The 19,704-nt window shown below is 50.0% G+C and overlaps 7 protein-coding genes across 7 annotated transcripts; 3 read left to right on the plus strand and 4 right to left on the minus strand.

Moving 5' to 3' along the window:
• Positions 1 to 312: 312 nt before the first annotated feature.
• Positions 313 to 1,289, minus strand: YALI1_E29192g (uncharacterized protein; the record flags this gene model as incomplete). The annotated part of the gene is made up of 2 exons (XM_504356.4): positions 313 to 917; positions 1,124 to 1,289. The coding sequence occupies 2 exons, from the start codon at positions 1,287 to 1,289 to the stop codon at positions 313 to 315; spliced, it is 771 nt and encodes a 256-aa protein (XP_504356.4).
• Positions 1,290 to 1,298: 9 nt separating this feature from the next.
• YALI1_E29197g (uncharacterized protein) lies at positions 1,299 to 1,587 on the minus strand (the record flags this gene model as incomplete). Its single annotated transcript, XM_068283125.1, has 2 exons — positions 1,299 to 1,427; positions 1,477 to 1,587. 2 exons carry the CDS (start codon positions 1,585 to 1,587, stop codon positions 1,299 to 1,301), a joined length of 240 nt encoding a protein of 79 aa, XP_068139226.1.
• A 559-nt stretch (positions 1,588 to 2,146) lies between these two features.
• On the minus strand, positions 2,147 to 3,808 carry YALI1_E29221g (uncharacterized protein; the record flags this gene model as incomplete). The annotated part of the gene is made up of 1 exon (XM_504357.1): positions 2,147 to 3,808. One exon carries the CDS (start codon positions 3,806 to 3,808, stop codon positions 2,147 to 2,149), a length of 1,662 nt encoding a protein of 553 aa, XP_504357.1.
• Positions 3,809 to 5,146: 1,338 nt separating this feature from the next.
• Positions 5,147 to 7,558, plus strand: YALI1_E29235g (uncharacterized protein; the record flags this gene model as incomplete). The annotated part of the gene is made up of 1 exon (XM_504358.3): positions 5,147 to 7,558. One exon carries the CDS (start codon positions 5,147 to 5,149, stop codon positions 7,556 to 7,558), a length of 2,412 nt encoding a protein of 803 aa, XP_504358.2.
• A 439-nt stretch (positions 7,559 to 7,997) lies between these two features.
• Positions 7,998 to 9,851, plus strand: YALI1_E29263g (uncharacterized protein; the record flags this gene model as incomplete). The annotated part of the gene is made up of 1 exon (XM_504359.3): positions 7,998 to 9,851. The coding sequence occupies one exon, from the start codon at positions 7,998 to 8,000 to the stop codon at positions 9,849 to 9,851; it is 1,854 nt and encodes a 617-aa protein (XP_504359.3).
• A 333-nt stretch (positions 9,852 to 10,184) lies between these two features.
• YALI1_E29319g (uncharacterized protein) lies at positions 10,185 to 13,547 on the minus strand (the record flags this gene model as incomplete). The annotated part of the gene is made up of 1 exon (XM_504360.2): positions 10,185 to 13,547. One exon carries the CDS (start codon positions 13,545 to 13,547, stop codon positions 10,185 to 10,187), a length of 3,363 nt encoding a protein of 1,120 aa, XP_504360.2.
• A 1,156-nt stretch (positions 13,548 to 14,703) lies between these two features.
• YALI1_E29330g (uncharacterized protein) lies at positions 14,704 to 17,877 on the plus strand (the record flags this gene model as incomplete). The annotated part of the gene is made up of 1 exon (XM_504361.1): positions 14,704 to 17,877. One exon carries the CDS (start codon positions 14,704 to 14,706, stop codon positions 17,875 to 17,877), a length of 3,174 nt encoding a protein of 1,057 aa, XP_504361.1.
• Between the last annotated feature and the right edge of the window lie 1,827 nt (positions 17,878 to 19,704).

Raw genomic sequence — 19,704 nt, forward strand, 5'->3', positions numbered from 1 at the left:
GGAGAGAATCAATCATGCGTTTCTTCCGAAATTCGATGTTTGGTACACCTTTTCATCACTTACAGTTTCATACAGTTCTCTGATAACCAACCTTATCCAGAACGGTGATATTATCCAGAAGAGTTGTAAACGGAGTGTTATAATTGGAGTCGAAGTGCCGGTATCGGTAGTGTACCGATAGCTGGGCCACATGCAGTTCACAAACATCTATTTGTATATCGTTGGTAGTCATAAGATAGTTATATTACTCATAAAATGTGGTAGTCGTGCTGCTAGTCGCTCCTTCCCCGCGACCACCACCTATATACAATGCTAATTGATCATCACAAGAGAAATGTGCAGAAAGCCGTCCGGATACATCGCCATGTAATAGAGGTTAGCAAGTACGGCATTCAGCGGAACCTCCACACCATGAACCACAGCTCGGGCTACCACAGGCTTGGTTTCCGAGGGGAAGAAGGTCGGCAGATGGGAATGCAAAGATTGGCCGATAGTCGTCAGCTTCCCGTCGTCGGTTTCGGGCTTGACAATAGCGGCAATGCACTGGTTACTCATGGGCAAGTAGACCTTGATGGGGAGACTTCTGATAGCCCCAGAGTCCTTTTCGCGAGGCAGAATGGTCGTCATGATGGACCAGAATGTCTTAAAGTCATGGGATACGAGTGAGTCCCACATCTTCTGTGAGTTGGCGTTAGACAGGCTCATGACCCGGTTGGCGTTTCCGTCCCGTGACACACATGCCTCCTTGAGCTGGTGGATCCAGTAGTCCTTGAGCGTTTGCTTAGTGGGGATTCGAAGCAGCAAGCCTTTCGGATACTCTTCTTTCTGATCCACTTGTAGAGTGAGGATCCACGGCGATTGGACTGTGTCAGGGTTGGAGGGGTCTAGGCCAGTGAGGAGATCGTAGGAGAGACCTACTGGCCAGTTCCTTAGTTAGTACACGGTAGTGAGTGACAGTAGGTCACGACCGGTCAGCAGCAAAAGGATGCTCAGAACGAGTGACTTCATGTAGGTGCCCCAATATGAATATCCGAATAACACGAACGTACCAGAAGGGCATTTTGTAGACCTATGATGATTGTATCATGTTGAATCGTCATTGCAATAAGCTATGATCACTCACTAGAGAAGGTGGTGACCCCAATCCGCTGCTCAACAGCGCAACAACAGAGCACGAGTAACGTACCCTCTGGTAATTGAATACAGACATTTCGAAACCAGCCCGTCAGTCTATCTACCGTACCATATGTCGCTGTTTCATCCAGCACCAAACCACGTTTATCTCCCATCTTCTCAACTCACCATTTCACAGGAACACCTTCAAATTCGAACCAGGTTTCGAAGTCATCCTCGTCGCGATATCGCCCAAAGTACCTCAGTATCGTCTCCACGTAATTGTGCAAGTACGCCACCCGCGGGATTTGTATCTGTATTAGTCAATCAATCGAACGGTGATGCGTTGTGTACCATACTCACGTAATACACTTGGGACTCCAAGAGCTTGTCGTGGGGAATACTGAGCACGACTTTGACGCTGATGGATCCGTCGTAGAACCGTTCACGCAGCTGCTTGATTGTCGCCGACATGCTGTGCTGACTCCGCCAATTCGATCCGGAGGTGAGTTTTTGTACTGTGGGTGTGTTTGTGAATGGTGATACCGATAATGCGTGCCAGTGCGGCGTGCAGGAGGTTAATTAGAGCATGACGGGAGACTCAGACAAGCTCACTAAGGGCGTGGGTTCGAGCTCAGGGTGTGGTATTAATGACATCATAGGATGGAGCTAAACAAAGAGATGGGGACAGGGGTCAACATAGGCATGTAACAAGTGTGTTCCTGAGCCATACATTTATCTGAGCCATACACCCATATCCGATGACGAGTTTTCTAGGTTGGACCGGGTGCACTTAATTATAGGATACTAGGTATACATTGTGAGATACGTAGAAGCAACAGAAGTACAAGTAACTACAAGTGCAAGCTTCCTATTGCTGGTGATGGCGCTGTCGTCCCCCCCCCCCCCCCCCCCCCCTATCACTCCTCATTCAATAAATATATATCTGTAGCTACAACTACTTGTATGCACATTGTGTCTTTCCAGCAGCGTAACTCCCTACTCATCCCTCCTACTACTCATGCTGGTATCTTCAGCTGGTAAGTCGACCTCCCGTAGCCCTCTTCATCCGCTCATGAAGCTCATGCAACTGGCCGTCGTCATGACCACCGTCGTTCTCATAGTCGAAGTCCTCGTCGTCGTCAACAGGGGGAGCAAACGTGCGCTCAATGGCTGCTGCTGAAGAATCAAGGACAGAAGGATCGCTCAGAATCTGCTCGTCTGTCATTTTATCAATGTTGTCCGCCTTTGTTGCCACCGTTCCGACTGTAGCATTGCCATCAGTAGACGCAGTCGCACTTGGAGTCTCACTTTTTCTTACAACACCACCCTCATTGGCTTTAACCACATCAGGAGTGATACCCAATTGCCCAAGCATAGTCGCAGCAGGTCCGTGAAGACCACCCATGGAATTCAACGACTGCATGAGGTTCTGCAGCATCTGCTCCTCAGACTGATCTCCTACAATTCCAGCCTCCTCAAGCTCATCTCTGGTCTCATCCTTGGCCAAGTACGACGCTAATTCCTCGTCTTTCAGTTTCAGCGCGTCCTTGAGGAAAAATTCAAAGAATTCGTCTTCATTGATCACATCTTCGTCCCTCACATCCTTGCCGGTACGAACCTCATGTCTCTCTTCTTCCTTCTCATCGTCATCTTTGAACAAATCCTCCTCCTTGCCCATGAACTCGTTGAGACGCTTCATTACCTCCTCTATCGTGTCCTTCATGCCATCTTCGTCAAACTGATGCTCGTCTTCCTCCATTTCTAGATCATCTTTCATAGCTTCCAACCACTCTCCAGAATCAGTATCAGTGGAGAACTCCACAATATTCTTCACAGGGAGATTCTTGAGCTCAGAAACAGCCCACCGCTCGTCTCCAACAGAAAACAGACGCTCAAACGCCATAGTCAATTTGCGGCCCAGCACAATCTCAGGAGAAGCATCCAGATCAAACGAGATCTGCATGGCTTCAGCATATACCAATCGCGTAAACTTGACAGACACAGTCACCATATCCTCCAGTGGAAAATGTACGAAATCGACCATAGGCGTCTTTCCAGACCCGCCATGATTCTGAGCTTGAAACAAACCATCTATCGCCACAATGATTAGTTCAGGATGTGAATAAACCAGTTTAGCCAGCTTTGAAGGGATGCAGACTAATGCACGATGTGTATTTTTCTTCACAGTTCCCGGAACACGCTCCACACGCTTCAAAATAGTGTCGTTGGTGGCTCTGTTCAAATCCATTTTCCCTCCAGAATTCACATACCGTGTAGCCTCTGGCAACGGGACAGAGTCGCCGTTAAATTGTGACCGCGGAATGAGCTCAAACTGTCCGTTTTTGATCCACAGACGCCCCTCGGCGGTCTCAGGCTCTATCCAGGATGGAATCACATGGGCCGCCTCAATCAACAGAAAGTCGCCATCAGAATCACTCACATGCACACTGACGGGAAGCTGTAAGGTAAGACGGTAAAGAATGTATACCACCAGCCATTCGTCGTCCAGGGCAGGCCCAAAGGTCGTGGAACCAGAAACTGTGTTTGGAGACGAAATGTCAAGTGTGAACGAGTCTCGGTACCAAATGTACCCCGGAGCTACTTGTGCACAGAGCTCTAGAGCTGCGAATACCACGTCCTTCGGAGCCACAGATCGACATGCAATGGTGTATGTGACGGTGTCAAGATCCATTTTGTGTCGCCAGTGTTGTGTGTTGGTTGTGAATAATTTATTTCGTTAGGGACATGATGAGACGCATAATGATGCAGCCTGGGAGGTTAACTTTATGAGGAGTCGAAGGGATTTGGTGATGTTGGTGTAAAATGGACTAGGGGGGGGAGATAACTAGAATACAAAGTTTTGAGTATGTTAGAAGTAGCTTTTTGAGAACACAGGCATAATATCAGATCTATCCGGTCACTTTTGAACCTATCAGAGAGATGTGTCATGTACTGTAAGGAGAAAGTCAAGTTGATGGGTGGATCTTGGCATTTGAAGATTCTCACAAGCAATTCATCTTTTTTTAGTGAGTCCAAAATACTGCTGGTGTTCTTCCTGGATGATTCTCCCGCCACCAAAACAACTCTCAGGGGTCTGGACTTGGTGTAGAAGAAGGAATAAGGGGACTCTCTCGATATTCCGAACAGTTAGAGGTACCGGTACAAGTCCAGGGGTCTGGATCTATAGATTGGATAATAAGTCAATCGAAATTAGAAGAATGGCTTCTTGTCCAATAATACGGACATGACAGGCTGTATGTTGTCACCCTACATGTAGTCTGAGACGTGCGTACAAGTAACTACAAGTACATGCTGTACTCATACTATTGCACATACCACCTGAACACAGAGCAGCTACCAGAACAGTCCAGAACAACGGCATCAGTCCGAACCAACGGGAAATCATATAAACCGAGATTGGAAACCCCATCTACGCAAAAATACCCACCTATCACCATATATTTTCCCCTCGAAAACTCATCTCACTTGTGTGACGCACTCGTAAATAAGCGAGATTAAGCGACGGTGGGAAATTACCGGGGTTCAGGAGCAGATGAGGGTCTGAAAATTTGACGGTAGATGAAACCAACACACAGAACTTGATTTCCGCTGTAAAAACATCCCCTCACCATACTTTTATCTGCTAGAAAACACCCACTCGAAACACTCCGTTCGGTTGCAGTTGGAAGAACAACTCTATCCTTCATGTCCCAACTCAAGCGTGTTTTGGCTCACTGGTTTTGACTCGTGTTTCTAGGTAGCCCGAGAAGAGGGTTGTCTAAAGAAGTGTTCGAGCTGGTATTTCCGTAAAAATATTTCGCAGATCTGCTATAAACATCTGAAATATTCTCCAGATTGACTTTACTACCCTAACCCCCGCACATTTACCCCTAAAAGAACCCTCCCCCCTGATGTTGACATTACGTAAAGGTGCAGGTACAAGATAGGCTATGTTGCATGTATGTGGTGAAGCGTAACCGCGACTGAAACGACCGACCAAACTCGCTGCTCAGACCTCTCCAGCGTGACAATGGCAGACAAGGCCCGCATCAACAATGCCAAGGCTCAGCTGTCCGAGTCATACAACGCGCTGCTGGACCATTTCCACGCTACCGAGCTCAAGGTGATCGGCAACTACAATGTGGTTCGGCTCATTGGGCAGGGCTCGTTTGGCAAGGTGTATTTGGCGACGCACAAGTTCACCAACACCAAGGTGGTACTCAAGTCGTCAGCCAAGAGCGCCCCCAACCTTGTGCGAGAGATTCACCATCACCGGCAGTTCAAACACCCTCATATCACTCGTCTCCACGAGATTATCGTCACGGAGACGGTGGTCTGGATGGTGCTCGAGTACTGTCCGGGAGACGAGCTGTACACCTATCTGGTGGAAAACGGACGACTGTCTGTCGACGAGACCCGCAAAATATTTGCACAACTGTGTGGAGCTGTCACCTACGTCCACAACACCAAAAATTGCGTCCATAGAGACCTCAAGCTCGAAAACATTCTGTTGGACAGACACCATAACGTCAAGCTGTGCGACTTTGGATTCACACGAGGATACGAGTCACGAGTCATGCTGGAAACTATTTGTGGCACTTCTGCCTACATGGCTCCTGAAATGCTGCTGGGCAAAAAGTACAGCGGAGAAGCTGTCGACGTGTGGTCTCTGGGAGTCATTCTGTACGCCCTGGTATGTGGCGAAATGCCGTTTGACGAGGAGGACGAGGAGGACACGAAAAACCGCATCATGAACGCCGAACCGGACTATGCCAAACACCAATTGCCGGCAGATATGTTGGCTTTGCTTAAAGGAATGCTTTGCAAGAACCCTCATCAGCGACCCAAGCTCGCTGAGGTGCTGAACAACGGCTTTTTGGGTCTGGAGGGTATGCGGCAGGCTGAAATGCTGGCAGCTAAAGAACCCAAGCTGTTTTCAACCAAGATGGAAAAACATGTATTGAAACGCATGAAGGCGCTCAATATTAGCATTGAGAACCTCTACGAGTCCGTATCCAAGATGAAATGCGACTCTCTGGCCGGGTTCTGGGCTGCATCGTTGGAAAAAGCATACAAAAAGGAGCGACGCAAGCAGTCGCGAAGAAGATCAAGGTCGGCCTTCTCATACTCGTTTGATATCGCTCGAAAGCGGCCGTCGGAAGAGAATATCGGAGACTCAATGCAAATGACCGCTCCTCATTCCCCTTCTTCTCCCTTATCAAAAGTACGGCACTTCGACGGCCTAGGAATCAGAAACAGACTGTCTGGAGACTTTAGAAGACCGTCCAGTGAACAAGTGTCGACCCCCAGACAGTCCCTTGATTTCAGACCGCCCCATAGATCCACTACCACAGGTGAAGCCATGACTTCTCCTCCTGCTCCTGACTCTCCCAGATCACCGAGAGACACGGCCACCAACACTCCAGACACGTCTGTGACACTCGAGAGACCACATACGGTTGGCGAAAGTCCCCGATTGCAGGCCTCTCCGTTTGATAACCGCTCTGTGACATCTGACGGCTCTTCTCTCAAAAAGAAGGGCAACTTTGGCAAGTCTCTCAAGAATGTCATGCTCAAAATGGTCTTCATTGGCAAAAAGAAACCCACAACTGAGGGTAATACCCAGTCGGAGCCTAGTCAGTCTTCCGGCACTGGAAGATCCCTCCCCTCGTCTCTACACTCCTACAGCATCAAAAACAAGTCCAACACCTCCCTAGAGGAGGGCATCGCACCGACAGAAACCGTTCCAGACGTACCTCCACTACCACAAAGTGCACCTGGACTCACCTCTCTCAACAGCCAGGACAATATCGAGCCTATGACATCTTTCCGAAGAACTACCCGTCGAGAACGACCAATCTCGCAGATTTCTTCCTTCTCTGGTATCTCTCAAATCTCCGGCATCTCTGCCATTTCATCGGCGCCTTCCGTTTCGTCTTCTCTAGAACGATCTGGCTCGGGAAGCAGACGCATTGTCATGCGAAGACCTTACTTTGGCCGTCGCTCTACCTCCTCGTCGTTTTCTTCGATCCAATCCCATCGAAAAACACATTCCAAGGCATCCTCCACGTCTTCTACAGACGAGTATTTGGGAGACGATACAACCGATCCCGGCTCTCCGGGGCCCTCAGAAACACCCACCACCTCTTATGGACGTCACTCGACAAGCAACAAAAAGGCTCATTCGAAGCAGCACGATTATAACGAAACGGCGCAGTTTAACACATACAAGCCGCCCAGCCGGCGACGCAAGTCGGCCACCAAGGTGTCTTCACCCAACATGGCTCTGTTTCCCAGTCGGTCTCGTCCCACCAATTCTAAGCGTCCCGATAGAAAGGGTTCTGTGATTGAAGAGGAGGTCGAAGACGAGTATGTGGAGGAGAGCTTTGACGGAGACGATGGTGATGGGCTGGACTTTGACACAAGGGGCAGGAGTTTCTAGACTGAAGATGCGAGCATACTGGCCAGGACACATACAACCCATTCATGGACGGTGCAAAAACGGACCAGATATTACGTAACAGTTATTTATTATTGAACAGCAGATTGCGCGTACTTGTAGTTATCAACAGTAAGGAGATTCCCGCAGTGTCTTTTTTTTTTTTTTTTTTTTTTTTTTTTTTTTTTGCCTATCATTAGATTGTGGGGTGAGTTTAAATGAGCCGCATGGAGTTGGTGGGGGGAGAGATGTGGGGCATAATAGTAGGTATTTCAGAATTTTAAAGCTGAAATCGAATAAGAAGCATTGGAGTATCACAAGGAAGCTGTTATTATTTCGATACGAGCTTCTTTGGTCAAGTTAGACCGAACATGTTATCCTCACCTCATCGTCAAACTCTCCTGCTAATGATCGAAGCTTGAGTTATCTCAACAAACTCATCATGAGCATGGATACCCGTAAAAGTGATACAAAAGAGCTGAGTCTGGTCGAGATCGTGGACTTGGTGTGGACCTCTACCGAAGAAATTGGTCAGGATCTCAAACAGAAGGGTGAGCGACTTTCAAAACACTACGCCGAACAGCTGGAGCAAGCTCTGACCACTCCTGTTCTCGCTGTTCCATCTACAAAAGAACAATGCATAGAAGCTACTCGGGATCTGAAGCACAAATACAACAAACTCGTGGAAGAATTGCGGCCGTCACGTGACTCATTCCAACTGAGTCTCAATCGGCATGTGGCGCTGCTGAAACGGGTGGACCAAATGAGCCGACAGTTCTCGCGCAAAGTCAGGAAACAGACGGAGAAGGACAAGTTTTTGGGCTATCAGGATCGTGCACTAGATTCGCTTTCTTTTTTCTTTGACAGAGCTTCACGTGACGATTTGGATTCGGAGACACTACAGAAGTGTCTTCAGGAGATGATGGAGGGACAGGATGAAGAGCTCAGGGAGTGGTACTTTATGGAAGAGTTGAGTCGGTTTGGGAGACACGTGACAGAGAGCTTGAGGCCTAAGCCAGATGTAATCATTGAAGACAAAGTGGTGTCTTTGTCTCGACGTTTGGAACTCTCTCCAGAATGCATATCTCTTGTATACTCTCACTGTGACCTTGAAACGTGCGTCTCATTGCGTCAGGTCAGTTCCGCATGGTACAAGGTGTTTGGGCAAATTAACCACATCTGGCGGTCTAAGATGCGCGAGCGGAACCCATTTATTGAGCCAGGAGACGCCGATATGAAAAGCTATGCCGACTGCGTGTTGGTGTTTGTGGCTCGACTCAAATGGCCCACCGTAAGCAATCTGAACGACATGGAGGTTTCTGGAGAGCCAGCAGAGCGAAATAAAGTGGTTGGATTCGAGCTGGGACTCAATGAGAAACTTCCCAGTAACTTTACAGGTATGATGCCGTTCGAGTCTGGGTGTACAGTTGCCTGTGATCATTTCTTTGCTCTGGCAGCATGGGAGTCTCAGGAGTTCATTCGAGATTTATGGGACCTTAGCTCGCGTCCAAAGGATGAACCATACGAGGTGATTGGAGTTGGAGAGCATGGAACTGTTGTCAAATATAGAGACATTGAAGTGACGCTTCCCCCGTCGGTTCGCCCAGAAGATATAGTTCCGTTCACAGGGCACAATACGCCTGTGCATCTTGGTACTATGATCATTACAGTGGAGTTGCTAGACGGGAGGATGATTTCTATTCCACGAGATGATCCGCATTACGAACACGGATATATTTTCAACGCGCCTGGAGCTCGTCTTTTTCAGATTGGAAACGTGCATTTCGCGAGAGAGTCTCCTGGTTTGATCCACAAGAAGGCAGTGTACAGGTACAGGTTTGCGGACTTTGAGAGTCGGAAAATGATTGAGTATGGAGCAGGAAGACATGTATATCCCGTCGCAGCCTACAATGGTTGCATCTGGTGGCATCTGATGGCTGTTCCTAACTCTTTGGTGCCCACATTCGTGGATCTCAGGACTCCCGAAAAAATCCACTTTCAGCCAAATAGAGCCATCTGTGGAGTGTCTGCGAAGCTTTTTGAACAGAGCTTTAGAGATAGAGACACGAGCCAGTTTGTTGTTTCTATAACGGACATTGGTATTCAGGTGGTGGATCTCGATAGAGGAGTGATCACGGAGGTGACTGGGCCCAGTGACAAACCTGCTGCTCGTTTCTTTCCAGGCTATTGGAACGGCAAATTCATGGCAAGGTGTATGAGCGAGGTCGTAGTCCAGGCAACGACGGAGCTGGTGCTTCAGGAGCACGGCGTTCCAGAGGAGGAGTGGAGGGTGTAATTCTGACCTTTTGACACGAAGTGCTCTGATCTGTCTGCATGTTGGTAGCTACATACAAGACAAGTATCACAAGTACAAGGAGCAAGGCAGAGTTTATAGGGAACACGATGCCCACCGGGGCTATTACTTGTATACAGTATAGCTAACTCACACCTACTCGTAGAAGCTCACTCAGATACAACCATTCTTCTATTATACAATCACATTCACCTGTCTGCAAGTTCTCTACACATCCATTTACTCTAGAAGCTTTCCCTAATAACTCAATACATTTTATTCACACTATCTACACAAGAATAGGTCAATTCGCCCTGACTGGTTCACTCAGCTGACTTACTCAATGTTAGCAAGAGTAAGACCAGGAGAACCAGGAACGGCGTCCTGGGTAGCCTTGACGTTGGGAACCTCGACCTTCTCACCGGTGATCAGATCAGTGCCCTCGGTCTCGCCCTCCTTGATGGAAACCAGCTGCAGCTGCTCCAAAGTGGTGGCCTGGGCGGATCGCTTGATGAGGTCAGTGACCTGCTTGACGGTCTCGATCTCGTCAAACACGAGCTTTCGGTTGAAAACGACGTCGGCGGCCTCACCGGAGTTGATTCGCGACTTGATGTGCTGCACGTACTGCATGCCTCGCTTAACGTCTCCGAGTTTGGCCACGTTCTGCTTGAAGGCAGGGGTGTCGATGGTCAGGTTCTTGAGAGCGTCCTGAAGGAGGTCAATGTAAGCAGACTGCCACTCGGGGAAGGCAGAAGCCACGTAGACGGTGAGCTTGGCAGGCTTCTTGGCGTCGAAAGAGGGGCCCTTCTTGGACTTCTTCTTGAGAGCAGCTCCCTCGGCCTCTCGAACCGCACGACAGAGGTCCCGGACGTAGTTGAGAGAGGCGGTCAGACCGGCATCAATAGGCTTGGAGGCCTTGGGGAACAGAGTGGACTGCACAGAGCCCTTCTTTCCAAGTACGTCTCGGTAGATGTACTCAGCGAAATGGGGAGCAACAGGAGCCAGCATCAGAGCCTGGGACTCGATGAACCGCAGGACGAGGTCCTTTCGCATGCCGCCAGTGGCGGAAGAAGAGTCTCGGTAGTAGTCTCGAGCAGACATGAAGTCGAACAGACCGGACTTGAGGGCATACTTGTAGTTGCACTCAGCGTAGTGAGCAGCAGCCTCCTCGATGAGCATGTTCATCTCGTTCTCGAAAGTCTGGTCCAGGAAGTTGTTGCCGTCGGTTCGCAGAGAGGTGTCCTTGACCATCTCCTCAGCCCACTCCTTAAGAGTGTACAGACGCAGAATGGCGGCGTTGGCGTTGGCCTCGTCAAAGTTGGCATCCTCAAAGGTGTCACCAGCGTCGGCCAGAGCGATTCGAGAGGCATCAGCACCAAACTTCTCGACAATCTGCTTGAGAGTCATGAAGTTTCCGGTAGACTTAGACATCTTCTCGTGGTTGAGCAGCAGATGACCGTTGGCTCGAATACCCTTGGGCCACACTCGCTTGGGGAACATGGCGGTGTGGCAGTAGATGAAGAAGGTCAGATGGTTGGGGATCAGATCCTTACCAGACACTCGGATGTCGACAGGGTAGAAGTAGTCAAACTCCCGTCGCATGGCATCGAGCTTGGCAGCGTCCAGGCCCTCAGGCTTGGTATCGGATCGCAGGAAGACGTAATCAAATACGTCGTCGGTCATGTCCTCGGGGGTGACGTTCAGAAGACCGGGCTTCTGACCCTCAATGTCGGAGTGCAGGAAATGGGCAATGGTGTAGTAAGCCATGTAAATGGTGGAGTCCGACAGAGACTCGACCAGGTACTTGTCGTCCCAGGGGATCTTAGTTCCAAGACCGTAGGTTCGAGAGAGAGCCCAGTTCTTGAGCCAGCCAAGGGTGCCCTTGAACTGGTTTCGGGTCTCCTCGGAGAAGACGTTCATCTGCTCGAGACACTCCAGAGCCCGCTCCTTCCACTGCTCCTCTCCGTAGTCCATGTACCACTGATCCTCAAGGGAAACAATACAGTCGTCTCCAGATCGAGAAGTGACGGGTCCCTCAGGCTCGTTGTAGGTGAAGGCCTCGCCAGCAGCAACCATGTCCTCCTTGGTCTTGGGCTTGGCCTCCTCGACCTTCTGACCAGAGTACTTGCCGATGCACATGACTCCCTGGTAGAAGCCCTCCTTGTAGGCAATCTCCTTGGCCTTGGTGAGCAGGTCCTTGTCCTTGGGAGACCGGATCTTGAGGTCCTGGACCAGCTTCTCGGCGGTCAGGTTGCCGTAGTTGGGGGTCTGGATGATACCAACGGGCTGAGCATCGGTCCACTCCTTCTGGATCTTGTAGTACTCGGGCTTGTTTCGCAGATCCTGGTAGGTGATGTAATCATCGGGGGAGTCGGAGGGCACACAAGTGACCACACCGGTACCCTTTGTGGCGATAATGGTCTCCATGGGCAGCACTCGCAGCTCAGGGTGAACGGCAAGGGGTGCCTTGATTCGAGCACCGATCAGATCGGAACCGTCAATCTCGCAAACGGGAGCGTACTCGCCACGCTTGGGAGTCAGCTTCTGGAACGACATGTTCTTGAAAGCTCGCTCAGTGGTGATGTAGAACTCGCCATTTCCGGCGTCGAAGATGCCGTATCGGATCTTGGGGGACACGAAACAACAGGTCTGGCCGTACATGGTCTCGGGACGCAGAGTAGCTGCCACCAGGTAAGTGGGGGCGTTGACATCAAAACCAACCTGGGCAAGGGTCTCCTTGGCGGCCTCGGGGAACTCCAGCACCTTGATCTTGATGCCGGTGTACTCCTGGGGGTTGACACCCTCTCCGGAGGCTCGGTCGTGGTCCATACAGGGCTGGCCATCCTTGGCGGAGTAGATGGTGTATCGCTCGCCAAACTTGATCTTGCCGAGGTCCTTGAGCTTTCGCACCTGCCATCGCACAAAGGCGTCGTAGTAAGGGTTGGTTTCGGTGGTGACAAAAGATCGTCGCCAGTCGATTCGGGCGCCGAAGTTGTCACAGTCCTCCTGGCACAGAGGAGGGAAGTGCTTGAGCCAATAATCGGCGTCGGCAAAGTTCTTTACCTCCTCTCGGGGGATTCCGAGCTGCATCATAATCTCGTGCTGGAACTTGGAAGTGCCGGCCTTGGCCACAGCCTTGGACTTCTTGGCCTTGAACTTGGTGGGATCCACCTTCTCGGCCACAGCCTTGGGGGCCTCCTCCTCCTCCTCCTCGCCGGTGGGCAGGTTCTGGTCAAAGTTGGGGCCAAACATCTCAATCTCTCGCACCAGCTTGTCGGCACAAGCCTTGATGGGCATACCGGTGCAGTGGAAGCCCAGGGGGAAGAGGGCTCGCTTGCCCTGCATTCGAGCAAAACCAGCAGCAAACTCGACCTTGGAAAGGGTGAAGGAATGGCCGGCATGAAGCACACCGTTCATGTAGGGGTAGGCCATGGAGCCAAAGAACTTAGGGTGCAGCTCACGTAGGTCGTCGCCGTTGAGATCGGAGTGGTCCTCAGGAGCATTGACCTCAAAGGCCTTTTCATCCTTCCAGATCTTCTGGTACTTCTTTTCAATGTCGATCAGAGCATCTCGACGCGCGGTGTTTTCCAACACCAGCGTCTTTCCTCCAGCGTCAGCACTCATGTTTTGGTTGAAGGTGAAGTTGAGTTGGAGGTTGATTTGGGAGTGAAATTTGGTTGTCTCTCCAGCACACTGCATCAAAGTTTTTTCAACCCACTAATTTGGCTTTCGGAAATACTGGAACCAGCTACAAGTAGTGACTCATGGTTGTGGGGGTTGTATAACTACGTGGATATGAAGTGTATATGGAGGGAGGAATTTTGGCCGTTATCCGACGACTATCAACATGGGCCGTGTAACATATAGCCTTGGTTTTCACTCAATACAGTGATTGTGTATCACTTCCAGTCTCCTCTTGTCATACCCTTCACATGTATAAGCAGTGTGTATGTACTTGTATGTACTGGTTTTTTCTAGTTCTAGACCACTACAAAAGAGTTCTACTCAAGATATTTTAACAGTGAAAAAGCTCTAATAAATCAAAACCATTATCCTCTACAAAGTGCACTCTTCAGAAATTCCAGATCAGTTCCCCCTCATCAAAATGAACATCCCCTATTGTCCATTTCCGTGCGGCTCGCAATTATTAGTCTTCCCCATACTGTAAAACCTCCCAACCTCAGAATAACCTCCGGTACCGCTGATCTGATCCCCGGTGCTGCTGGACAGGCGTGAAGTCAGAGGTGAGTCAGGGTGGCGAGCGACGGTAGGGGGAGGTTTAGGTTGATTGTACAAGTCACGTGTTCAGACTCTACCGGAAAAAAACCTCGCTGAACTCATAATCTGTAGATCTGAAAGGTGTACTGCTGAGTAATGGCATGAGTGTCAGAGACAAAACAAATCTGCACCCCGTGTTACAGTAATTGCCACTGCAACAACACTGAAAGACTTATTCGCAGTATTGAAAACCAGGGAGATATTCAATACGACCCTCTGAAGCGCAGTGATCTATTCAGTTTGACAGTTATACTGATCTGGAAGGCTTGCTTTGTGGAAGCGAAATGCTGCAAACATCCTGCTTATACTTAAAGTTGTCAAGTACCACTACACATTAGTTAAGATCACAGTTGGTTACGAACGGCGCTTCCATCCCCCTCAAAAAATCATCACATCTGGCCAAAGATTAAAATGGTGACTTGTATAAACAGTCCGAATGCCTCTGCATCACTTACATCTCTCTACCACCACCTGATTATCCCGTTCGCGTACCGCCCTCTTGTACACATTAGGCATGTGCACCAAAACTTTGACCTCAGTATACAGTGCAGCAGTCTGATCCGAGCTACCTCACTACATGACCACCATCATGGACAAACGAATACAGCTGCGAGAGGGCAACAAGCGCGCATGGGACGGCGACATGGACGTGTTCCAGATCGCCGAAAAGCCGGACTCGTCGCTCAAGGGCAACACGGTGTTCATTCGACGTTTGCGTATGCAGCTCAAAGCCGACCAAGAGCCTGCCATTCTGGAGGAGTTGCACACTTTGAGTCTTGAAAAGTACCTGGGCGAGGCTATCAACGCTCTACTCGAGGGTCTGCTGAAGCTCAAGACCCGGGGCGACTTTTCGGTGGCCGTACAGGTCACTTCTATCATGCACCAGCGGTTCTTCCACCAGTTTACTCCACAGTTTCTGACCGTCTTTTTCCAAGGTCTAGAGTCCACTCTGACCGAGGACCGGGCCAAGCGGACAGAGCTGGCACCCATCCGCAAGATTCTGTGCCGTCTATGTGTCGATCTATGGCTCGTTGGAATCATCACTCCGGAATACTTCAACAAGAACATTCCCAGTTGGATCGAAGGCACGCCACAGGCCATTTCTCAGGCCGGACCACCGCCATTGGTCATTTTCCGCCACATCCTGGGCACCGATCTGAAAGATTTCGACTACGCCGATCTTGTGCTTTCATTGGCAAAGCACTTTCCGTTTCTGGTTGGAGGAGCTGATGAGGAGGGCCAGGCTGAGGCTCTGGGCGTGACGGAGGCCGTGCCAAAGATGGCCAAGCTTGTCAAAAGCTACTGCTTGCATATGCAGAAGCGGGTGAAGATGATGGCCATTCTGCTTGGCCGACAGAGACGCAAATTTGAGAAGCACTACATCCAAGTGGGTCGTATGACGACCGGACGAGAGGATAGCTTGAACGAGCTTGAAACACAACTCTCCACCATGGTTTCCACCTGTACTCAGCTGAGTGAAGCTCTGGGTATTGAGATGCAGTCTCTCACCGACTGCTACAAGGAGGAGGACACAATCACTCTGGACGCTTCCTTTGACGGCCAGCCCCTCTGGGACTCAGAAGACGATATGCTGTTTTACACTGAAGTCCCCGATCTCGCAGACAAGGTTTCTGAACAGGTGCTTTCGGGAGGAGTGGATGTTGCTGACGCTGAGCTCAATGATATGGTTGAGAAGAACAAAGCAGCACGACAGAAGGAGTTGCTGCAACAGGCCGTGGAGAAGGAGCGGGAAAAGATCCGAGCAAACGCTCAAAAGGCACGTGAAAGTCGCCAGGCTGCTAAAGCTCCTCAGGGCAAGAAGAAGAGCACTACTGACGGAGGAGAGTCGGACGATTCAGATTATGTTTCCGAGGAGGAGGAAGAGGAACCTGTCAAGGACATGTCTCCCAAGGGTATTCAGATGACCGAGTTTCTGGAACGTCTTTCTCAGGCACGTTCCAAGGAGGAGATTGATGCTATGACCATTGAGTTCTGTCATCTAAACAACAAGGCTTCTCTCAACCGCCTGCTACGTCATTTCCGGGAGTTTTCTCTTCACAAGGCGTTCATGCTGCCATTTTACGCCCGAATGGTGGCTACTCTGGGACCTTACTTTCCCAAACTTCGAGCCTCAGTGATTGAACGACTCTTTGCACGGCTACGAAGCTATACTCGAGGTAACAGTCGTCGTTCTATGGAACGACGGCTTGCTTCTTTCCAGTTTCTTTCCGAACTCACCAAGTTTGGACTTGTTCCCAAACACTACATTTTCCATCTTCTCAACTTCATGGGTTCCAGACTAAACTACATGAACCTGGAGTCTCTCAGCAAGATTTTCCACTGCTGTGGCCAGTTTCTCTGGCGAAACGCGTCCACCCACCAGGATATGGAGGAGCTGATGGAGTCCATGATGCAGCGTCGAACCAAGGGGTACCTGAGTATTTCCGAGATTCTCATGGTAGAGGAGCTGCTATCTCTGGTCAAGTTCCGAGGAGGAGCCGGTGAGACTACCAACAAGCGCCATGTTGTTTCCAGTACCCCTATCCAGGTCTTCCTCGACAGACTGTATTATATTGAGTTGAGTACGGAGGTGGCCGAACAGGTGGCTCAATTGACATTGAAGCTGGACTGGTCTGATGAAGAGATCACGTGTCCCACACTATTCCGAATCTTCACCGAGACTTGGCGAGTTAGTCATGGAAATATGGCTGCCGTTGCTGCTGTGTTGTCCAGGATTGCCCCCTCTCACCCCGTTTTCGCCCAGAAGGTGATTGAGACTGTGTTAGAGAACATCCGGCAGTGTCTGGAGCTTAACTCGTATTCTCTGAACCAGATTCGACTATCGCAGGTCGAATTTGTCAGTGAGCTCTACAACCAGGGTCTGCTCAATCACACATGTATTCTCGACATGCTGTTCATGATCATTTGTTATGATCATCGCCGAGGACGACCCACAGCCGGAGTCTACTGTCCCAAGGATCCCCCCGATTCGTTTTTCCGAATTCGTCTGGTTCTCAACGCCTTGGTTACGTGCCAGCAGAAACTCGTATCTGACGTCAACTCTTCCGAGCTCGAGTTTTTTATCGCCTTCTTCCAGTACTACATTTTCACCAAGACCCGGCTGCCCATGGAGCTTAAGATTGATTTCCGAACGCTGTTTGTGGACTTGCAGCTCGAGCAGCAGCTCTACAGCACTCTTGACGGAGCAGCTCGAGGTCTAGAAAGCGCTCTCAAGGGTAAATTCGGAGAGCGATTTGAGGAGGAACAAAAGGAGCAGCAAAAGCACAAGTTAGCTGTTGAGGAGACAAAGGTGGATACTTCTACTGTCGCATCTCCTGTCCCCACTCCTGAGTTTGTGTCTCGAAAGACCGCAGATGATATTCAAGCCGAGCAGGACTTTGATCGGGAGTTCTCCGAGATGATGAAGGAGGCTGGCGGTCAAGGAACAGGCTCATTTGACCGGCCGGTTCCCTCTGCCAAGGTTCTCACTCAGCATATATCTGGAGCTTCTCTCAACGGTGCCAAGCTCTTCTCTCTCAAGGATGGCAACACGGGACCCAGTATTATGGGCAACAAGATGGGATTTACCCTATTGTCCAAGAGAGGCAGCAAGATGCAAGGACGGCTAGTAGCTCTGCCCGCAAACTCCAAGATGGCCAAGAGTCTTGAGCAGCGACAACGAGAGGAAAGAGAACAGCGACATAAACTGAATAGCTACGTCATGGCCCACGCTGATATGGAAGAGGAATAGGGGACGAGGCAGGAGTGATGAGCGACAGTGCATGTACACCATGTACGGTAACTTTCAGAGACACACTCACAATCAACCCACTGCCTGTGTGCAGTGTTTGGCCCACTCTTGACGCCTATCCCGCATCACTCAGTATCGAGGTTACCTCCTGAGCAGAGAAGCACCAGCTATGGTTCACTCTCGTGGATGGGCGACTGATATACATCAGCGTTGGTCTCACTTCCGTCACACAATGGAACTTCGGTCAATATGACCAAAAGGAAATACGGTAATGTAATTTTAGTACCATAAATGTAAAAAGGTGTAGGCACAGGATCGAAGTGATTGGGCGTCTGGATACACTGTCTACAACCCATGATCGCATGTACAGGTAGTTACTCATTGGTACAAGCACGTGCACAAACACGAAGTACAACCTGCCACATGAGCATAAACATTGTCCATTTACGGATGGGCGCGTCTTGTTCCACTTAATATTCCACTTCTACTAGCCACTGCTTTCTTTTTCCGCTTTTTCTCCTTGTTTTTTTTCTCTCGCCTGTGCAAGGTGGGCGCGCTGCATGTCGATAAGATCTGAGTCAGATCTAGGCCCGTGTGTGTGAGATGATGCATACGCAAAAGGCTTGTTATTCATTATAGATACAAATACAGTGGATGGAGAGGTTGGTGACCGAAGGGGCGATGGTTGTGCTGCTACAGGTCCGGTCGAAGGATGTCTGTCGGCCCTTTGATCGAATCCGCACCGGTTGCATGATCTGCAATGCGTTTGAGGTTGGGCTGATAGGCTCAATACGGCTGAAGCTCCAGCATATGATTCAGGGGTTGAGATGGATGTAGATGCCATATCTGTGTGGTTTGTGCGGTCGCAAGAGTTGCGTGATGTCGGTGTTGTCGTGGTATAATGCTTGTTGGTGTCATTGTCTGTCATCATGTCTCAATACTCCTCCTTCACCCACATGTGATCGGATCTGGGTTCGGACAGCCGTCTCGAAACCGTTGGAGAAAACATCTGCGTGCGAACCACGTCGACGGCGCTGACATGCTGTTTGGGAGGCCCTCCGTCCCGCGATGCCTTCTTGTATATCGTGTTGATCTGGGACGCAAACCGGATCAACAGGAGAGTCATGGCGATGATGACGGCCACCATCAGAACGAGCGAAATGTGGTCGATGCAAGTCATGGCGGTGGAGAAATGGATGCCTGCACCCATGATCGTAGTTGAGAGATGTGAAAGAGGTCACGTTCGCACGCAACTAGCCCGGGGTGTCATTTCTTTTCCCAAAGGGTCTAAAAAGACAGCCTATAATAAAGCCCCCCAAAAAGGTTGCAGGGGTACGCACGGTGCAAGCACCAGAGTAGGCATAAACACTGCTGCGGACGGCGACAAGGTTGGCTCTAAATCCCATCAACAAACGAAATGACAAGAGTGTCTCAGATCCCGGCATCTCACACGAGCGAGGCGAATAACGGCGGCCATAGAAGACTCTTGGTGGATAAATGGAAGTAGTGAGAGTTCGATACAAGATGGATGTATTAGCTAGCAAGGATGCATGTGTCTGTGTGCCTTTCTGCTGGTCGGTCATCTGTTATACCTCTCTCCTCTCGCTCTTTCTCTTCTGGCCTTTGTCCCTTGTCTTGTCGCTAATAATAGGGGTTGTGGTTGAGGAGACTATGGGGATGGACAAGGAGATATGTGTGGCATTGTGGGGTTTGAAAAGTAAACACAGCGAGCACTTGAGAGAAGCTGCTGTGGACATCTGCAACCACCATTGTATGTACATACTGTATATACGATACCGTATTCTACATTCAATCTCACATGCTGAG

Source organism: Yarrowia lipolytica, chromosome 1E, assembly GCF_001761485.1.
Source record: "Yarrowia lipolytica chromosome 1E, complete sequence".
NCBI classification, from domain to species: domain Eukaryota; kingdom Fungi; phylum Ascomycota; class Dipodascomycetes; order Dipodascales; genus Yarrowia; species Yarrowia lipolytica.